The sequence below is a fragment of the Miniopterus schreibersii genome, assembly GCF_964146895.1.
Source record: "Miniopterus schreibersii genome assembly, chromosome: 4".
NCBI lineage: Eukaryota > Metazoa > Chordata > Mammalia > Chiroptera > Miniopteridae > Miniopterus > Miniopterus schreibersii.
Window position 1 is genome coordinate 28,507,979 of NC_138105.1, and position 13,816 is coordinate 28,521,794.

At 56.9% G+C, this 13,816-nt stretch overlaps 1 protein-coding gene across 3 annotated transcripts; it reads left to right on the forward strand.

Annotated features, from left to right (window-relative positions):
• Positions 1-30: 30 nt before the first annotated feature.
• N4BP3 (NEDD4 binding protein 3) lies at positions 31-12,078 on the forward strand. Of its 3 annotated transcripts, XM_081134580.1 has the most exons (6): positions 174-434; positions 1,789-1,908; positions 5,677-6,027; positions 6,274-6,801; positions 7,155-7,397; positions 7,515-12,078. In XM_081134580.1, the coding sequence occupies exons 3-6, from the start codon at positions 5,707-5,709 to the stop codon at positions 8,040-8,042; spliced, it is 1,620 nt and encodes a 539-aa protein (XP_080990706.1). In that variant the 5' UTR covers positions 174-434; positions 1,789-1,908; positions 5,677-5,706; the 3' UTR covers positions 8,043-12,078. The 3 variants fall into 3 exon arrangements, with proteins under 3 accessions (XP_080990705.1, XP_080990706.1, XP_080990707.1); XM_081134579.1 differs by lacking the exon at positions 1,789-1,908 and having other exon boundaries at positions 31-434; XM_081134581.1 differs by lacking the exon at positions 1,789-1,908 and having other exon boundaries at positions 5,680-6,027.
• Positions 12,079-13,816: the final 1,738 nt, after the last annotated feature.

The window sequence follows — 13,816 nt, forward strand, 5'->3', positions numbered from 1 at the left end:
GGCTGCGCTCGAGGAAGCGGACGGCGGGTGGCCGAGCCCGCGCGCACCGGGCGGCGCGGCTCAGGGCGCAGCCGGCAGGGGGCTTGCTGGGCCGGGGCGGGGCTCAGGTCGGCTGGCTGGCTGTGGGCGGGGGTTGCCCCTCGTCCCCTCCCCTCTCTTCCCGAGGCCCCGGCCACGCTTTGGGCTGGCGGCGCGCCGGTGAGTCAGGCCGGGTTTTCCCTCCGCCTCTGGGACAGCGAGCGAGCGCCACCGAGCGCGTCCCTCCCTCGTCAATCCGGCTCCGGCGCCCGCCCGCCGCTCGCGTTTTCCCGACGTCTGCCGCCCAGCCGCTCCCGCCCGGCTTCAGTCTCGGCTGGACCGGCGCCCTGGAGGGAGGGTTCAAATCCGCGCGAGGGAGCTGCAGCGCGCGAGGGGTGTGGAAGGGTGCCAGCATGGTGAGTGGGGTGAGACGGGGGCCCGGGCTGGACTCCGGGGGTGGGGCCGGCGGCGAGGGCTCTCTTTCCCTGCGACCTTGGCCAAGCCGCAGCCCCTCGCCGGCCAAGGTTTCCGTCTGAGAAGTGGGTGGGGGTGCCAGGGTGCGGTGTGCGCCCCGGTGTCCCCTGCTACGGGCGCCGAGGCACCGAGGCGAGGGATGAGGGACCGACCCACACGCTCCGCCGGAGGGGCGGGCAGCCGGTTATGCGGCTTTCCGCAGTCCCCGCGAACGCGCGCTTCTCAACGCCGCGTTCGGGACCCCCGTGCCGGCGCCAGGGTGGGGCAGACGCCCTTGGCTCGGCAGCCTGACCTCCGCCTGTCTCCCAGCCCAACGGCTCCAGGAAGGCCCCAGGGAGGCGCCTGGAAGAGACAGCCCCTCCCGTCCCCCAGGTAGCTCGATGACCTCCCGCAGTTCTAGGGAGCCCTAGCCTCCGCCACAGCCTTCCTGGAGCAAATTTAGTAAGGATGCCTACCTCGTTCGCCTCTCCTCTTTCCCCATGAAACCCCTCTCCCGCCCCCTCCGGAATACCCCCTTCGTCCTTCAACCCCCTGCCCTGTACGGGCGGAAGCTGCCAGCTTGCAGCCAGGGACCCCAGTACCCGATGCTTCCAGGTCTTGGCTGCCAGAGCACCGTGCCTGTCTGGCCACAACCTTTGGCCAAAGTGAGGGCTTGACCTAGGGCCAGCCGAAATCAGGGCTCTGGTTGTGTACAGAAATAGAACTGGGACCCATGTTTTCCACCTGGCACCCCTCTTCCCCAAGAACAGATTGGGGTTCTCCTTTACACCAGGGGCTCGACCTGGCTGTCCCTCTGCCTTGACCACCTTACCCTCTCTCTGGTTGGCCTGGGGAGAAGGCAGAGGCAGGAGGCCATCCTGGACTGGGTGATCAGCCTCCTCCCAGGGCCCTCCTGGGCAGGGCTCTTGTGCTGGGTGGCTGTGTGTGGGTGTGTATGTGCCAGACTGTGAATGAATTCGACCGGCCTGCTCCCACTACCGCCTCTAGAGCTAGCTGCTTCCAGGGCTGAGAGCCCCTACGCAGCAGTGCTGCCACTGTTTCTTCCTGACCCAGGGGCAGGCAGGGGGGATTCTGGGCTAAGGGGACTGGGATCTGAACCAGCATGGTTGCACAGGCCCTTGGGAGAAGCTGCTGTGGGAGCTGGCCAGACATACATACACAGCAGTGTGTGCCCATGGAGGGCAGTGGTGACCCCTGGCTGGGATAGCCTTATGTAGTCCTGAGGATCTTGCCCAGGGAGTTGGGATTGCTGTCACTGGGTTCTTGGGCAACTTGCTTTCTCTTTCTGGGCCTCAGTTTCCAAGTCTGTAAAATGGAGTGACGATAACTACTATTCTGCCTGTCCCCACGTGGCTTTCGTGGAGATGAGATGATAGAATGAAAAGGCTGAAGAAAACTGTAGAGTGCTGTGCAACTGTAAGTGATGCCATAGTGAGGCAGAGCATCACTCCTGCAGGGATTGTTGGACACTGGGCTCTGCCTCTTCAAGAGTTGCAGGGGGTCTAGGGTATGCCCCCTTCCTGGGCCCCTCCTCATCCACTGCCCCCTCTTTTAGAACTGGGACATTCCAGTCCCATTCCTCAGGGGCAGCTGCAGACACGCCCCTCGGCAAAGCTGATCTCCCAGCAGGTGGTTGGACACTCCCCCCGCCCCCCACCTCCAGTCAGGGCTCAGGAGGGGCTGATGCAGCGGAGTTAGGAGTGGGAGCTTCCTGTCCCCTTGCTCTGGGATGTCCCACCCCGGAGGAGATACATGGTGGGGTCAGGGCAGGCTTCTACACCTGGGGAGCCTGTGCACTTACTTTCTCCTGGGCAGCTGAACATAACCTTAGGCACATTATTTCACCTCGTGGGCTTCAATTTTCTCTTATGAAGTGGTAGGTGACACTACTCCTCTCCTGTGTGTGTTGTGAGGCTGTGATAGGCCCAGCATCAGGCTGACCCAACAAGGCACCCACTAATGGATGCTGGGATGCCTCCCTGGTGTCCTGTCTTTGCTCCATGGCCAGGGCGGTCGGGCCCATTGTCCTGGCTCCACCAAGGGTGGTCCAGAAGAGATAACCCTCTGTGTTCAGGACTGTCAGTCTGCTGGCTAATCTTGGGGCAGGGGGATGGGAGCAGGAGTAAAGTCCCTTTTGGGGCCAGCTGGGGCTTGTGCAGAAGGCCCAGCCCAAACCTAGTCTATAGGGTTGTGGGGGATTTTCAGCTCTGGGCAGAGCTCTGGGCGCCAGAGCAAGCCAGCCCAGACTCTTAGAGGCATCTGGCTTTGTGCTCTGAACCGTCCCCTGTGGGGTTACAAGGCACTTGCTGTCTCTCCCCTCCTCCCTCACGAAATCCTCTTTAGCCCAGCCTGCACAGCTGTCCTGGTCTGGTCAGGCCAGTCCCTAGGCTTCCAAGCAACAGGAAGGCATGTGTGTTGTGGGGAGGCAGAGGAGGTGGAGGGCTCCTCTAGGAAAAGGTACTAGTTGATAAATAGCCAGAGAAGTTACCTAGGAGGGGTGGGATCCTTAAAGAAAGACAAAGGAAAGGGGCTATCTATGCCTCTTCCTCCAGCTCCATAGCTGTTTTTTGTTTTGTTTTTTTTTTGTTTTTAAAGTCTTTACTGATTTCAAAGAGTAAGGGAGAGGGAGAGAGAAACATCAATGATGAGAGAGTCATTGGTCAGCTGCCTCTTACATGCCTCCTACATGCCCCCTACTGGGGATCGAGCCCACAACCTGGGCATGGGCATGGGAATCAAACCACGATCTCCTGGATCAACCGCTAAGCCACACCGGCCAGTCTCCATAGCTGTTTCTAATTGCTCATGTTACTTGTGGAGAAAAGCTGGTCCCATGCCTCCCTCACCACCTTCACACACACACACACCTCTGCATCAAGCCTCTGGGCTGGGGAGGATCCTGGGTCTCTCCTGCTGGAGTATTCCTGTATTATTATGTATATGTGTCTCTGAGGGTGCTCAGTGCTATATGGGTGACCTTGAGCATGACTCTCTGCTGTTGGATATGACTGTCCATGCTGTGTCCTCTAATATAGGAGCCTCTGTGCTGCTGGTGGCACTGACTCTGGACTGCAGTATGTGTGTAGTGTACATGCTGTTATGGCCATGGTTGCCTCTCTAGGCCTCAGACGCTTTGTGGGGCACAGGGGATGTCAATTATTGCTCCCTGAAATAGGAAGTGAGAATCTTCCCAGGGGAAGGTGAGATGCTGTGTATCTGGGATGAAGTGGGCATATTTGGCATCACTGTCACTGTCATCCATCATCAACCCCCCTCCCCTTCATGCTTGCTCTGGCTTACAGTTCACAAGACCTTTTGCCTCTGTTGTCTGTCACAGTAATCCCATAAGGAAGGAAGGACAGGCAGAGTCTTTCTGCATTTCAGAGATGGGGAAACTGAGACATGGTGAAGGGAGGTGCTCCATGGCGAGACTGTGAGAGCAGGGCAGAAGACCAGGTTGTCTGTTGTCCAACCTCACAGGAATTCAGTGCCCTCACAGACACAGTGGAGTCTGTGGCCCGGTGGGTTTGTCATGGCGAAGGGGTGTCAGATTGGGAGGCAAATGCTTCAATTCTAGCTCTTGGGCCATGGGTGACATCCTTGGTCATTTGGCAGCCATGGTGCTGGATCACAGGTGTCCTCACTCTGACCAGCTGTGTGACCTTGTGCAAACCATTTCACCTACAGAGCTCTAGTGCCCTTACCTAAAAAAACTATAACTAGGTCACAGGACTCAGTGAGATCCTGATGTATGGCTGTGTTGCTGTAGGTGCCCAGCACCTATGATTCCTTACCTGGATGAGTCCCCTGACCCTGATTGGCCTGTGACACCACCAGAGGTGTTGAGTGATCTGGGACCTGGGAGGGAAAGATTGGGAAGGCTACTTTTGCCTAGGGTGAGGTTAAGGGCCACACGGTGAGGGGGCAGGGCTGTACCCTCCTTCCCTTTTTTACTCCTAGAGAGTTTTGTCTTCCACAAACACAAAACCTGGAAATGGTTGAGGAAGATGGAACCTCCTAACAACCATTGTTTGGGATGGGAGTGGGTGTCCCGGAAGCATATTGGGAAGGTTGTAGGGGACTCACAGCTGCAGTGTGCCTGCTGGATGTCTAACCAGGAATGGGAGCAGCTGGGTGGGAGGCAGAGAGGTGGCATTGGTTCATCCAGCATGCTGAGCACTGGGCCTTAGCACAGGGGATCCAGCAGGGCACTAGGGTCAGGTCCCACCCTCCACTGTGTGGTCCCAGCACAGGTGGGAACCTGGTCACTCGGTCGCCCACCAGTAGTGTTCATGTGTATGACCAGGTAAGCTCTGCTCTGGTCAGCCTGCATTGACCCTCGCTGCCAACTGGGCACTTTGTGCTGTTATCTTAGCCCTTTCTCTGTACATCCCTGAGTGATGAGTTGTCAAGGCCACTTTCCAAATGAGGAGACCAGGCCCTACACACTGACTGGCTCCATGCTGGGTCAGGATTTAGGGACCACCCCATCCTCACACCTGGGGGCTCTAGAGTGGCAGTATATGTAAGGTCCAGCAGGCGCCGCAGCTGCCCCTTCTCCCTGCCTCTCGTCATGGCCCAAGGTGAACACCTGTTCCGGAAACCGACCATTGTTCCCTCCATCCTTCCTCCCCTCAGGTCCTTCCTGTTTGTATCCCCTGCTGCCTGGTCAACCCCACCCATGCCAGGTGCTTCCCTTGGGGAACTCATTCTCTGCAGGAAGAGGGCTGAACTGGGTTTCCCCTCTCCCAAGAAAAGAAGAAGAAATGGAGTGTCTGAGGCGGCTGGCCCCAATTCCCTGAGTCTTCTGCCCACCGCCCACCTCCCAAATTGTGTGGGGAGCCCAGCAGGAGAGTGAGCAAGGTCATAGTCAGTCAGAGCCTGGGTCCTGAGCTGGCCCAGTCCTGCTGTTTCAGTGCCTCCCCTCATCCATACCTCCCCACCCCCAATCACACACCAGCTTCTAGCTGGTGCTGGGGCACGGGGCAGGTGGCTTTAGGGCCTGTACCCCTTTTTCTTGCCAGCCTAGGAATTCTGTCCTGGATTCTCTCGATACCCACTCTGCCTCTTCTGGGCTTGGGCCAGATCAGGAGCTGACACAGAATAAGCACCTGATTTTAAGGCATCGAGGGCAGGTGGGCAGCAAGCACCCACCTGCCCCTGATGGAGCCTCTTGATCCCTAGAAGCAGCTGCCTGTGCCCCGTTGAAACTTCATGGCCACAGCCCCCAGCCTTGCTGGCATTGCCATGGGCAGCGTGGGCAGCCTGTTGGAACGGCAGGACTTCTCCCCCGAAGAGCTACGGGCAGCACTTGAGGGGTCCCGAGGCTCCCGCCAGCCAGATGGGCTGTTCCGGAAGGGCTTGGGCCAACGTGAACTCCTCAGCTACTTGCACCTCCCCAAGAAAGACAGCAAGACCACCAAGCGGGCTGCTCGGAACGAGCCTGCCGACTATGCCACCCTCTACTACCAGGAACATCCCCGGGCTGGTGACTTCAGCAAGACCTCGCTGCCTGAGCGGGGACGTTTCGACAAGGTGCACCTCTGCCCACACCCCTCCCTAGGGTGGGAGGGTGGAATGGGGAGCTTGGGGCCTCTTTGGAGATCTCAATGCTGAGACAGGGCTTGGACCTGAAAGTCACGCTATGGACTCTCCTGAGGCTTGGTCACTGCTTCCCGGTGGCATGCGCTTCATGTCTAAAAGGATCTGTAGGGGCTGTGGGAGCATCGTAGGGCACTGCAATTAGCGCAGGGCCTCACACTTGCTCTCTCTTCCTGGCAGTGCCGTATTCGCCCATCGGTGTTCAAGCCTGTGGCGGGTACTGGGAAAGGTTTCCTGTCCATGCAGAGCCTGGCAGCCCACAAAGGCCAGAAGCTGTGGCGCAGCAACGGCAGCCTGCATACTCTGGCCTGCCACCCACCCCTGAGCCCGGGGCCCCGGGCCAGCCAGGCACAGGCCCGTGCCCAGCTGCTGCATGCCCTCAGCCTGGATGAGGGCGGCCCCGAACCCGAGCCCAGCCTGTCTGACTCCTCCAGTGGGGGCAGTTTTAGCCGAAGTCCTGGCATGGGCCCTGGCCCCTTCAGTTCCTCCCTGGGTCACATTAACCACCTTGGGGGCTCCCTGGACCGTGCCTCTCGGAGTCCAAAGGAGGCTGGGCCGCTGGCTGTGTTGAGCTGCCTGCCTGAGCCCCCACCCCCCTACGAGTTCTCTTGTCCCACTGCCGAGGAGGTGGTGGCCATGCTTCCTGACACCTGTGAGGACCTCAAGAGGGGCCTCAGTGACGAGGATGGCGCCAATCACTTCACACAGGTGAGGGCAGCCTCTGTCCTGGGGGCCCTGTTCTATCCCTTGGCATTGGAGTACTCCCTAGCCAGCTCACCCACTTGCCTCTGGGCACAAGAGAGAAAGAAGGAGATGAATCAGCTCCTCTCCCCCCACCCAACGTAGTGGGATGTCAGGATGGTAGTTCTTGCTGGAGTTGTGTAAGAGGGAGGGAGAAACTCCCTGGTGAGGGGTTGGGGGGTATATTTCTTGGACGCTTCACCTCTGGAGGGCATCCCAGGGTGGGGCACATGTGTGGCCAGGGTGTTGGGCCCTGGATCCTATGGTATTCGGGCACAAGATGTTGGCTGCGGCTATCAGGCACCTCTTTCCCTTGGCAGGTGCTAGAGGAGCGCCAGAGGTTGTGGCTATCTGAGCTGAAGCGCCTATACCTGGAGCGGCTGCACGAAGTGGCCCAAAAGGCTGAGCGCAGCGAGCGAAACCTCCAGCTACAGTTGTTTGTGGCCCAGCAGGAACAGCGTCGCCTGCGCAAGGAACTGCGGGCACAGCAGGGCCTGGCTGCTGAGCCTCGGCCCCCAGAAGCTGATTCCAGCACTCGGCCAGAGGAGGAAGCGCGATGGGAGGTGAGAGTCCAGGCACTCAGGAACTCTCCTGTCCCCATTTCTGTAGTCCCCTCCTCTACCCACCCCCATCCAGACCCAGCTTTGCTTGGCTCTTGCCCATGCTGTGCCCTCTTCCAGGTGTGCCAGAAGACAGCGGAGATTAGCCTCCTGAAGCAGCAGCTGCGGGAGGCCCAGGCCGAGCTGGCACAGAAGCTGGCTGAGATCTTCAGCCTAAAGACACAACTTCGGGGCAGCCGGGCACAAGCCCAGGCCCAGGATGCAGAGTTGGCCCGGCTGCGTGAGGCTGTGCGGAGCCTGCAGGAGCAGGCCCCTCGGGAGGAAGCCCCAGGTAGTTGTGAGACCGATGACTGCAAGAGCCGTGGGCTGTTGGGGGAGGCAGGAGGCAGTGAGGCTGGAGATGGTGCTGAGCAGCTTCGGGCCGAGCTGCTACAGGAGCGACTCCGAGGCCAAGAGCAGGCGCTACGCTTCGAGCAGGAGCGGAGGACATGGCAGGAGGAGAAGGAGCGGGTGCTGCGCTATCAGCGAGAGATCCAGGGGGGCTACATGGATATGTACCGCCGCAACCAGGCACTGGAACAGGAGCTGCAGGCGCTGCGGGAGCCCCCCGCACCCTGGAGCCCTCGGCTTGAATCCTCCAAGATCTGAGGCCAGTGGAGCAAGCTGACAGCAGAAGCACTGTCAGAAGATGGCTTGGGCAAGCTTGCCCTGAGATGGCCGGCTCCTTCCTGACATTAGTCTGGGGCAGAATCCGCTGAAGCCAGCCAGGGATGGGGAGGCTCACGGAGAGGAGGGATCCCAGCGGGGCCGTGGGCTGGATAGGGTGCCAACCACAGGAGCCAGGGCCAGGCCCACCGGCTGAGAAGTACTCCTGCAGGGCCCAGCCTGCTCCTGGAGTAGGTGTGGCCCTAGGGAAGGGAGACTAGGAGATGAGGTGCCCAAGGTGCAGACTGCCGACGGGCAGGCATGAGGGAGAAAGGCTGGGAAAGGAACATTGGCCTCCCCCAGAATAAAAGCACATTTTCTATGAGGAGGCCCTGGATGATATGTTGGGTCTGTCCCCAGCCTAAGTCTAGAGAATCAAGATGGTCGGGGTTGGGGGCCGTGGACCTGGGCTATAGCTCCTTCTGTGGTCCTGGCCTGTGGGAGGGTGTGCCCAGTTCCTGTGTGCACAGCTGCGGGGCACGTATGTTGGCAAGTGGAGGAGTCTTCCTCATTACCCCAGCACCACATGGTTCCTTAGTTGCCATGTGGGCTGAAATTCCTTTCTTGAGCACCAGTGGGATTTTTCAGAAGGAACAATGCCAGGGAACCCAGGAAAACAAAAGGGTGGATCACCCAAGGCATTGCTAGAACATGAAACGTTCTCTTGGTGGGAAGTCTGAGCCCCAGTGCCCAGACCCCTGCTGGGTTTATGGCCAGCCTAAGACAGCTTCTGCTGGAGCTCCCTAAGGCTCCTGTAAGGACCTGTCCCTCCCAGAGCCCACCTCTCACCTTTCTGTCTGGCTGTGGTGCACCCCTCCCTCCATAGGGATGAGGCCCCTGGGAAGGTGCCAGCGACAGGCAGAGAAGGCTTGTAAATCAGTGGGTAAAGGGCCTTTGCCACTGCAAGGAATGTGGACATTTCTCCACAGGCATGAAGGACCATGGAGTATTTTTAAGCATGGTGAGATATGAGCTGATTTGTATTCTGGAATGCAGCCCCTGCCTCTCAGACATCTGGCTTCCCCTTGGCCTTTGCTCCCTCCTGGATGGGTGACCTGTGCAAGTGGCGTCTCCTCACACCTTGTGGTGAAGATAGGCGTCCTTACTGGTGATCATTGTGACTACTGCCACGCATTGAGGGCTTCCCTTCTGCCAGGCACTGTTAGGCTGCCAGGGCACGGGGGCTCAGGTTTGAATCTTTCTGCCCCAGGGGAGGCAGCGCACACAGAGACTTCTCCCCTCCCAGTGCAGGTGGGGCAGGCACAACCTCAGAGGACTTCTCAGCAGAGATTCCCCAGTTTGCTCCCTGTAGCTGCGCCCCACCCCCCTGACCAAGCCTGGCAGCCACTCAGGCCCCAGCAGGTGGGGCCTGTGTATGGGGTGTGGATTGGGCTGTAGAGTGAGCCAGTGTGCCCTGCCTTTTCAGGGTGGAGAGGGGTGTGTGAGTTGACTGCCAAGGCGATGGTGTATCTGGCCCTGTGAGTGGCAGGTGTGTGTGGAGGTGGGTGGTAGGTGTGTCAGGGGGTGTGTTTGGGGCTCCTGGGCTGCTTCCTGCCACTCCCTCCACCCCAACACTTTCCCCCCAGCTCCAGCCCCTTTAGCTGGCTAGGCTTGGGCGGAACCTGTGACAGACCCCTGGGTCTAACTGAGACACATTAAGGTCTACCCCTCAGCCTGGGGAGGGAGAGGGACTACCTGGGTTAGGCATTTCTGTTCCCCACAGGCCTTAGTATCCATTTTGGACCCTTCTAAACCAAGGTTTTTAGGTCAATGGTCCTCCAGAGGGCCCGTCCCCCCTACAGCTGAGTGCTGGCCTGAAGTCTGGGCCACTCCCTCCCCAAGGCCTGGAACTGGTCAGGCTAGGTGCCCACATGCCCCACAATGGCCAGGGTCCACTTTTCCGTGTACCGCCTCTGCGGAACAGCTCCTCACCCAGCAATTAGAAAGCTGGGTCGGCCAGTACTGCCAGTGGGGAGTGGGTGGGCGGTACCAAAACTTGGCAGCTATGCCAGAAACCAAGACCAGGCCCAGATGTAGGGGGAGGGCTCAAGAGAGCCAAGCTGGGTGTCTCAAAGGGAACCTGATCCCTATTAGCTCATCCCTGCCTGGCGAACCAGTTCCCAGTCCCCAAGCCAGCTCAGTGGCTCTAGGGCTCTGGGGCCAGACAATTACAGGTGCCACTGTAGTGACTTCTGCTTCAGGGCAGCTCCTCCCTCTGGCCCCTGACAGGCCTGTCAGGCCCCCATCCACCAGCAGACTAGGCCCAGGCAGCCAATTCTTAAGAACTGTGGTGAGTCCACCACACTGGGCTCCCTGCCCCTGGTCTCCTTTTCTCAGCTCAGATAGTGTCATGCCTTTCAGCTGCTCCCTGGGCCCCTCAGCCTTTCGCTTGAGGCCTCTGGCTGTTTAGCCCCTGAGTCACTGATAGTGGTGCCCCTTCTGACCCCAGCAGCCCTCTGGGCCCTCCTCCTGTAGGCAGAGCCTCCTCACGTGCTCAGATCTTGCCTCCTCAGGGAAGCCTTTTCTGAACTCAGAGGGCAATCATCCCCCTCCCTGTGCCCACAGCCCCCATATGCCTCTCCACCAGCTTTCTGTGCTGCTGGTTTCCATTCACCTCTGTCTCCCCTGGGCTGCAGGCCTTGCCCAGGCAGAGCCATGTCTTGTTTTTGTCACTAGAGTGGCTCTGGCTCCAAACCCCAGAAAGCACTGGGGGACTTTGGAGTCAAGAAAGACCAGACCTCTTCCCTGATTGACTTGCGCTTGAGCTGGGGGCAGGTGGGGAAGGTTCCTGCTCTGAGTGTTCATTCACCCATGGGCATCAGCTGTGAACCAGGTTTATCAAGCTCCAGGGCTCCAGAGCCAGGCGCCATTCACTGCACAGTGATGTATTGCTGCCTCCCTCAGGGCCTGGCGTGGTTCCCAGGTGAGGGAGCTAAGGTGGCCATGGCCTCTGCCTTCTTGGCCCTTCCCTGTGGGTGGAGGAAGGAGACAACACACATAGCTGTGTAGTGACCGGGTCAGGCAGGAGATAAAGGACAGTGCAAATATGGCAATGAAGTCAGAGTGAAGGAGGCAGAGGGAGCCTGTCTGGGGGTGTGGGAATAAATTTCTCTGTCTGGGGGGCTAGGTATTAGCAATCCTTTCTCCAAAGATGACACAGGCCCCACAGTGGCAATCCACCACCTAGTGGGTCATGGTTTAGCCCTCCATTGGATTCAGAAAAGAAAAAGAATGTGCTGTTTCTTGTAACAAAAGTGAAGTATGTCATGTGAGATGAGGTGGGAGTGCCACGGGAGTTCAGAAGAGAGCGGGTTCACTTATCACTCCAGGTGATGGTGTGGGGGTGACAAAGGTTGACCTAACTTTGGTTAGGCTCTTTTTTTAATTGGTTTTTTAGAGAGAGAGGAAGGGAGAGAGAGAAACATCGATGAGAGAGCAAAACATTGATCGAAAAAATATCCTCTGGTGAGGGTTAACAACAAACCAACCTTGATCGGCTGTCTCCTACACGCCCCCTGCCGGGGATCAAGCCCGAAACCTGGGCATGTGTCCTGACCAGCGACTGCTGCGCTGGACGACACCCAACCGAGTCAGAGTTGGTTAAGGTCTTCTGAGCTCTTGTTGACTAGGCCCGAGCTTTTACAGCCCAATTCTAGCAAGAATTCTAAGTTTAGCCAGAATTGCCCATCATATTGGACCATCCTCCACATTTAATCTGGTTCCTCATCTTCCACCATCCTTAAGGTGACGTCTCATCACTGGCCTGCCTTCAGCAAGAACCCCGTGAGGCCTACTTAGCTAGAATGCCCCCCATCCCCTGAGGCTTTCTCTTAGTAGTTTTCCACCCACTGATCCCCAGTCTGCTCCTTGGCTATAAATTCTACTTTTCCTTGTCGTCTTTGGAGTTGAGCCCACTCTCTGTCCCCTATTACAGATCCTCATCGCTGTACCCCTTCTTGAATAAAGTCTTTCTTACCACCACCAAGTGGCATGAGTAACTTTTTTTCTTTTTTTTGGGTGGGGGGGTGGTGGTTAATCCTCACCTGAGGATATTTTTTCCATTGATATTTTTGGAGAGAGAAACATTGATGTGAGAAAGACACATCGATTGGTTGCCTCTTGCACACGCCCCAACCAGGGAAGGGATTGAACCCAGGTACGTGCCCTTGACCAGGAATCGAACCTGTGACTCTTTGGTGCCTGGGGCTGATGCTCTAACCACTGCGTCACAGGCTGGTGTAATTTTTTTCCTTTAACACAGGGTAAACTTCTCTGAGGAGGAGGGGAGGTGGGGGATTTCCTCAGGAGTAGCATGGAATAAGGGCATCTAGGATGGGCCTGGGCTTGGACACAGGGAAGTGTGGGGCAAGTCTGGGGGAGGGTTGTGTCTGACATAGGAAGACTTCATTTCCTGTGACTGTGGGTGGGTCCCTCTGGCAGCCAAGAGGAAGGGCCAGATCCAGGACTAGCTTTATGTGTGTGTGACCTGTGTGGTCGTGCAGGGTCCCATGCTCAGAAGGGCCATACACTTCACGCTGTCTTCTGCTATCGCCATCTTGAACTTCTTAATGATATTTGAACAAGAGGTCTCACATTTTCATTTTGCTCTGGGGCCTGCAAATGATGTAGCCACGCCTAGTCTGAACCAAAGCCTTGCCAGGAGGGGCAGGAACTGGGAAAAGCAGACTTGCTGGGAGCCACCTGGAGGACGGAAGGAAGAGAGCCTGAGCAGGCAACTTAAGCTCCATGGGCTGAGACCTGATGCTCCCAGGTTTTGCAGAGGGCAAGCAGTGGCTGCATCACCTGCTGCTGCCGGACACCAGCTTTCCGGGGAGGACTCACTCTGGGGGAAGGAATGCTGTATTTTTAGGAGAGTGCTCCAGGGCTTGTCATCTCTGTCAAGAAACTTTTTTTTTTTAAAGATTTATCTAGTGTGTTCTTTCTGTACCTGTTCTCCTCCTCCCATTTTAAGGTATAATTTACATACAGGAAAATTCACCCTTTTTAGGGTTAAGTTTTTATTTTTATATTTTAAAATATATTTTCATTGATTTCAGAGAGGAAGGGAGAGGGAGAGAAAGAAGCATCAATGATGAGAGAATCATTGATCAGCTGCCTCCTGCACGACCCCCCTGGGATCAAACCCGCAACCAGGGCATGTGCCCTGACTGGGAATTGAACTGTGATCTCCTTGATCACAGGTCAGTGCTATGAGCATCGCTATGAGCCATGCTGGCCGGGATATAGGGTTCAGTTTTTAGAGCTTTGACAAATGCAGAGTTGTATAACCAACACTACAATCAAGATATGGAATAGTTCTATCATCCCCCCCCAAATTTCCCTGTGCCCCTCTATAGTCAGCCCTTAACCTCTATCCCCGGGGAAACCAGTGATCTCCTTTCTTAATTACCTTGTGTTTCTTTTCCCCCAGTTTTGTGAGCCTTATTTAATCCCACCGCATATTAGAACATATTACAAAGTAGCAAGTAAAACAATATGACATTGATATAAAAACAAAACCACTTCAATGGAAAGAATGAAAACCAGAAATAGATTCCATACAGCAGAAAATTCTAATATGATGATGAAGGACTTCAAAATGAGAGGGTAAGTTAGGATAATTATGAGGTGCTGTGATAACTGGACAAAGATGTGGGAAACCAATGTCAGATGTTGCACCTCCACCTGCAAAATAAAATGGACATGTACCAAGGAGT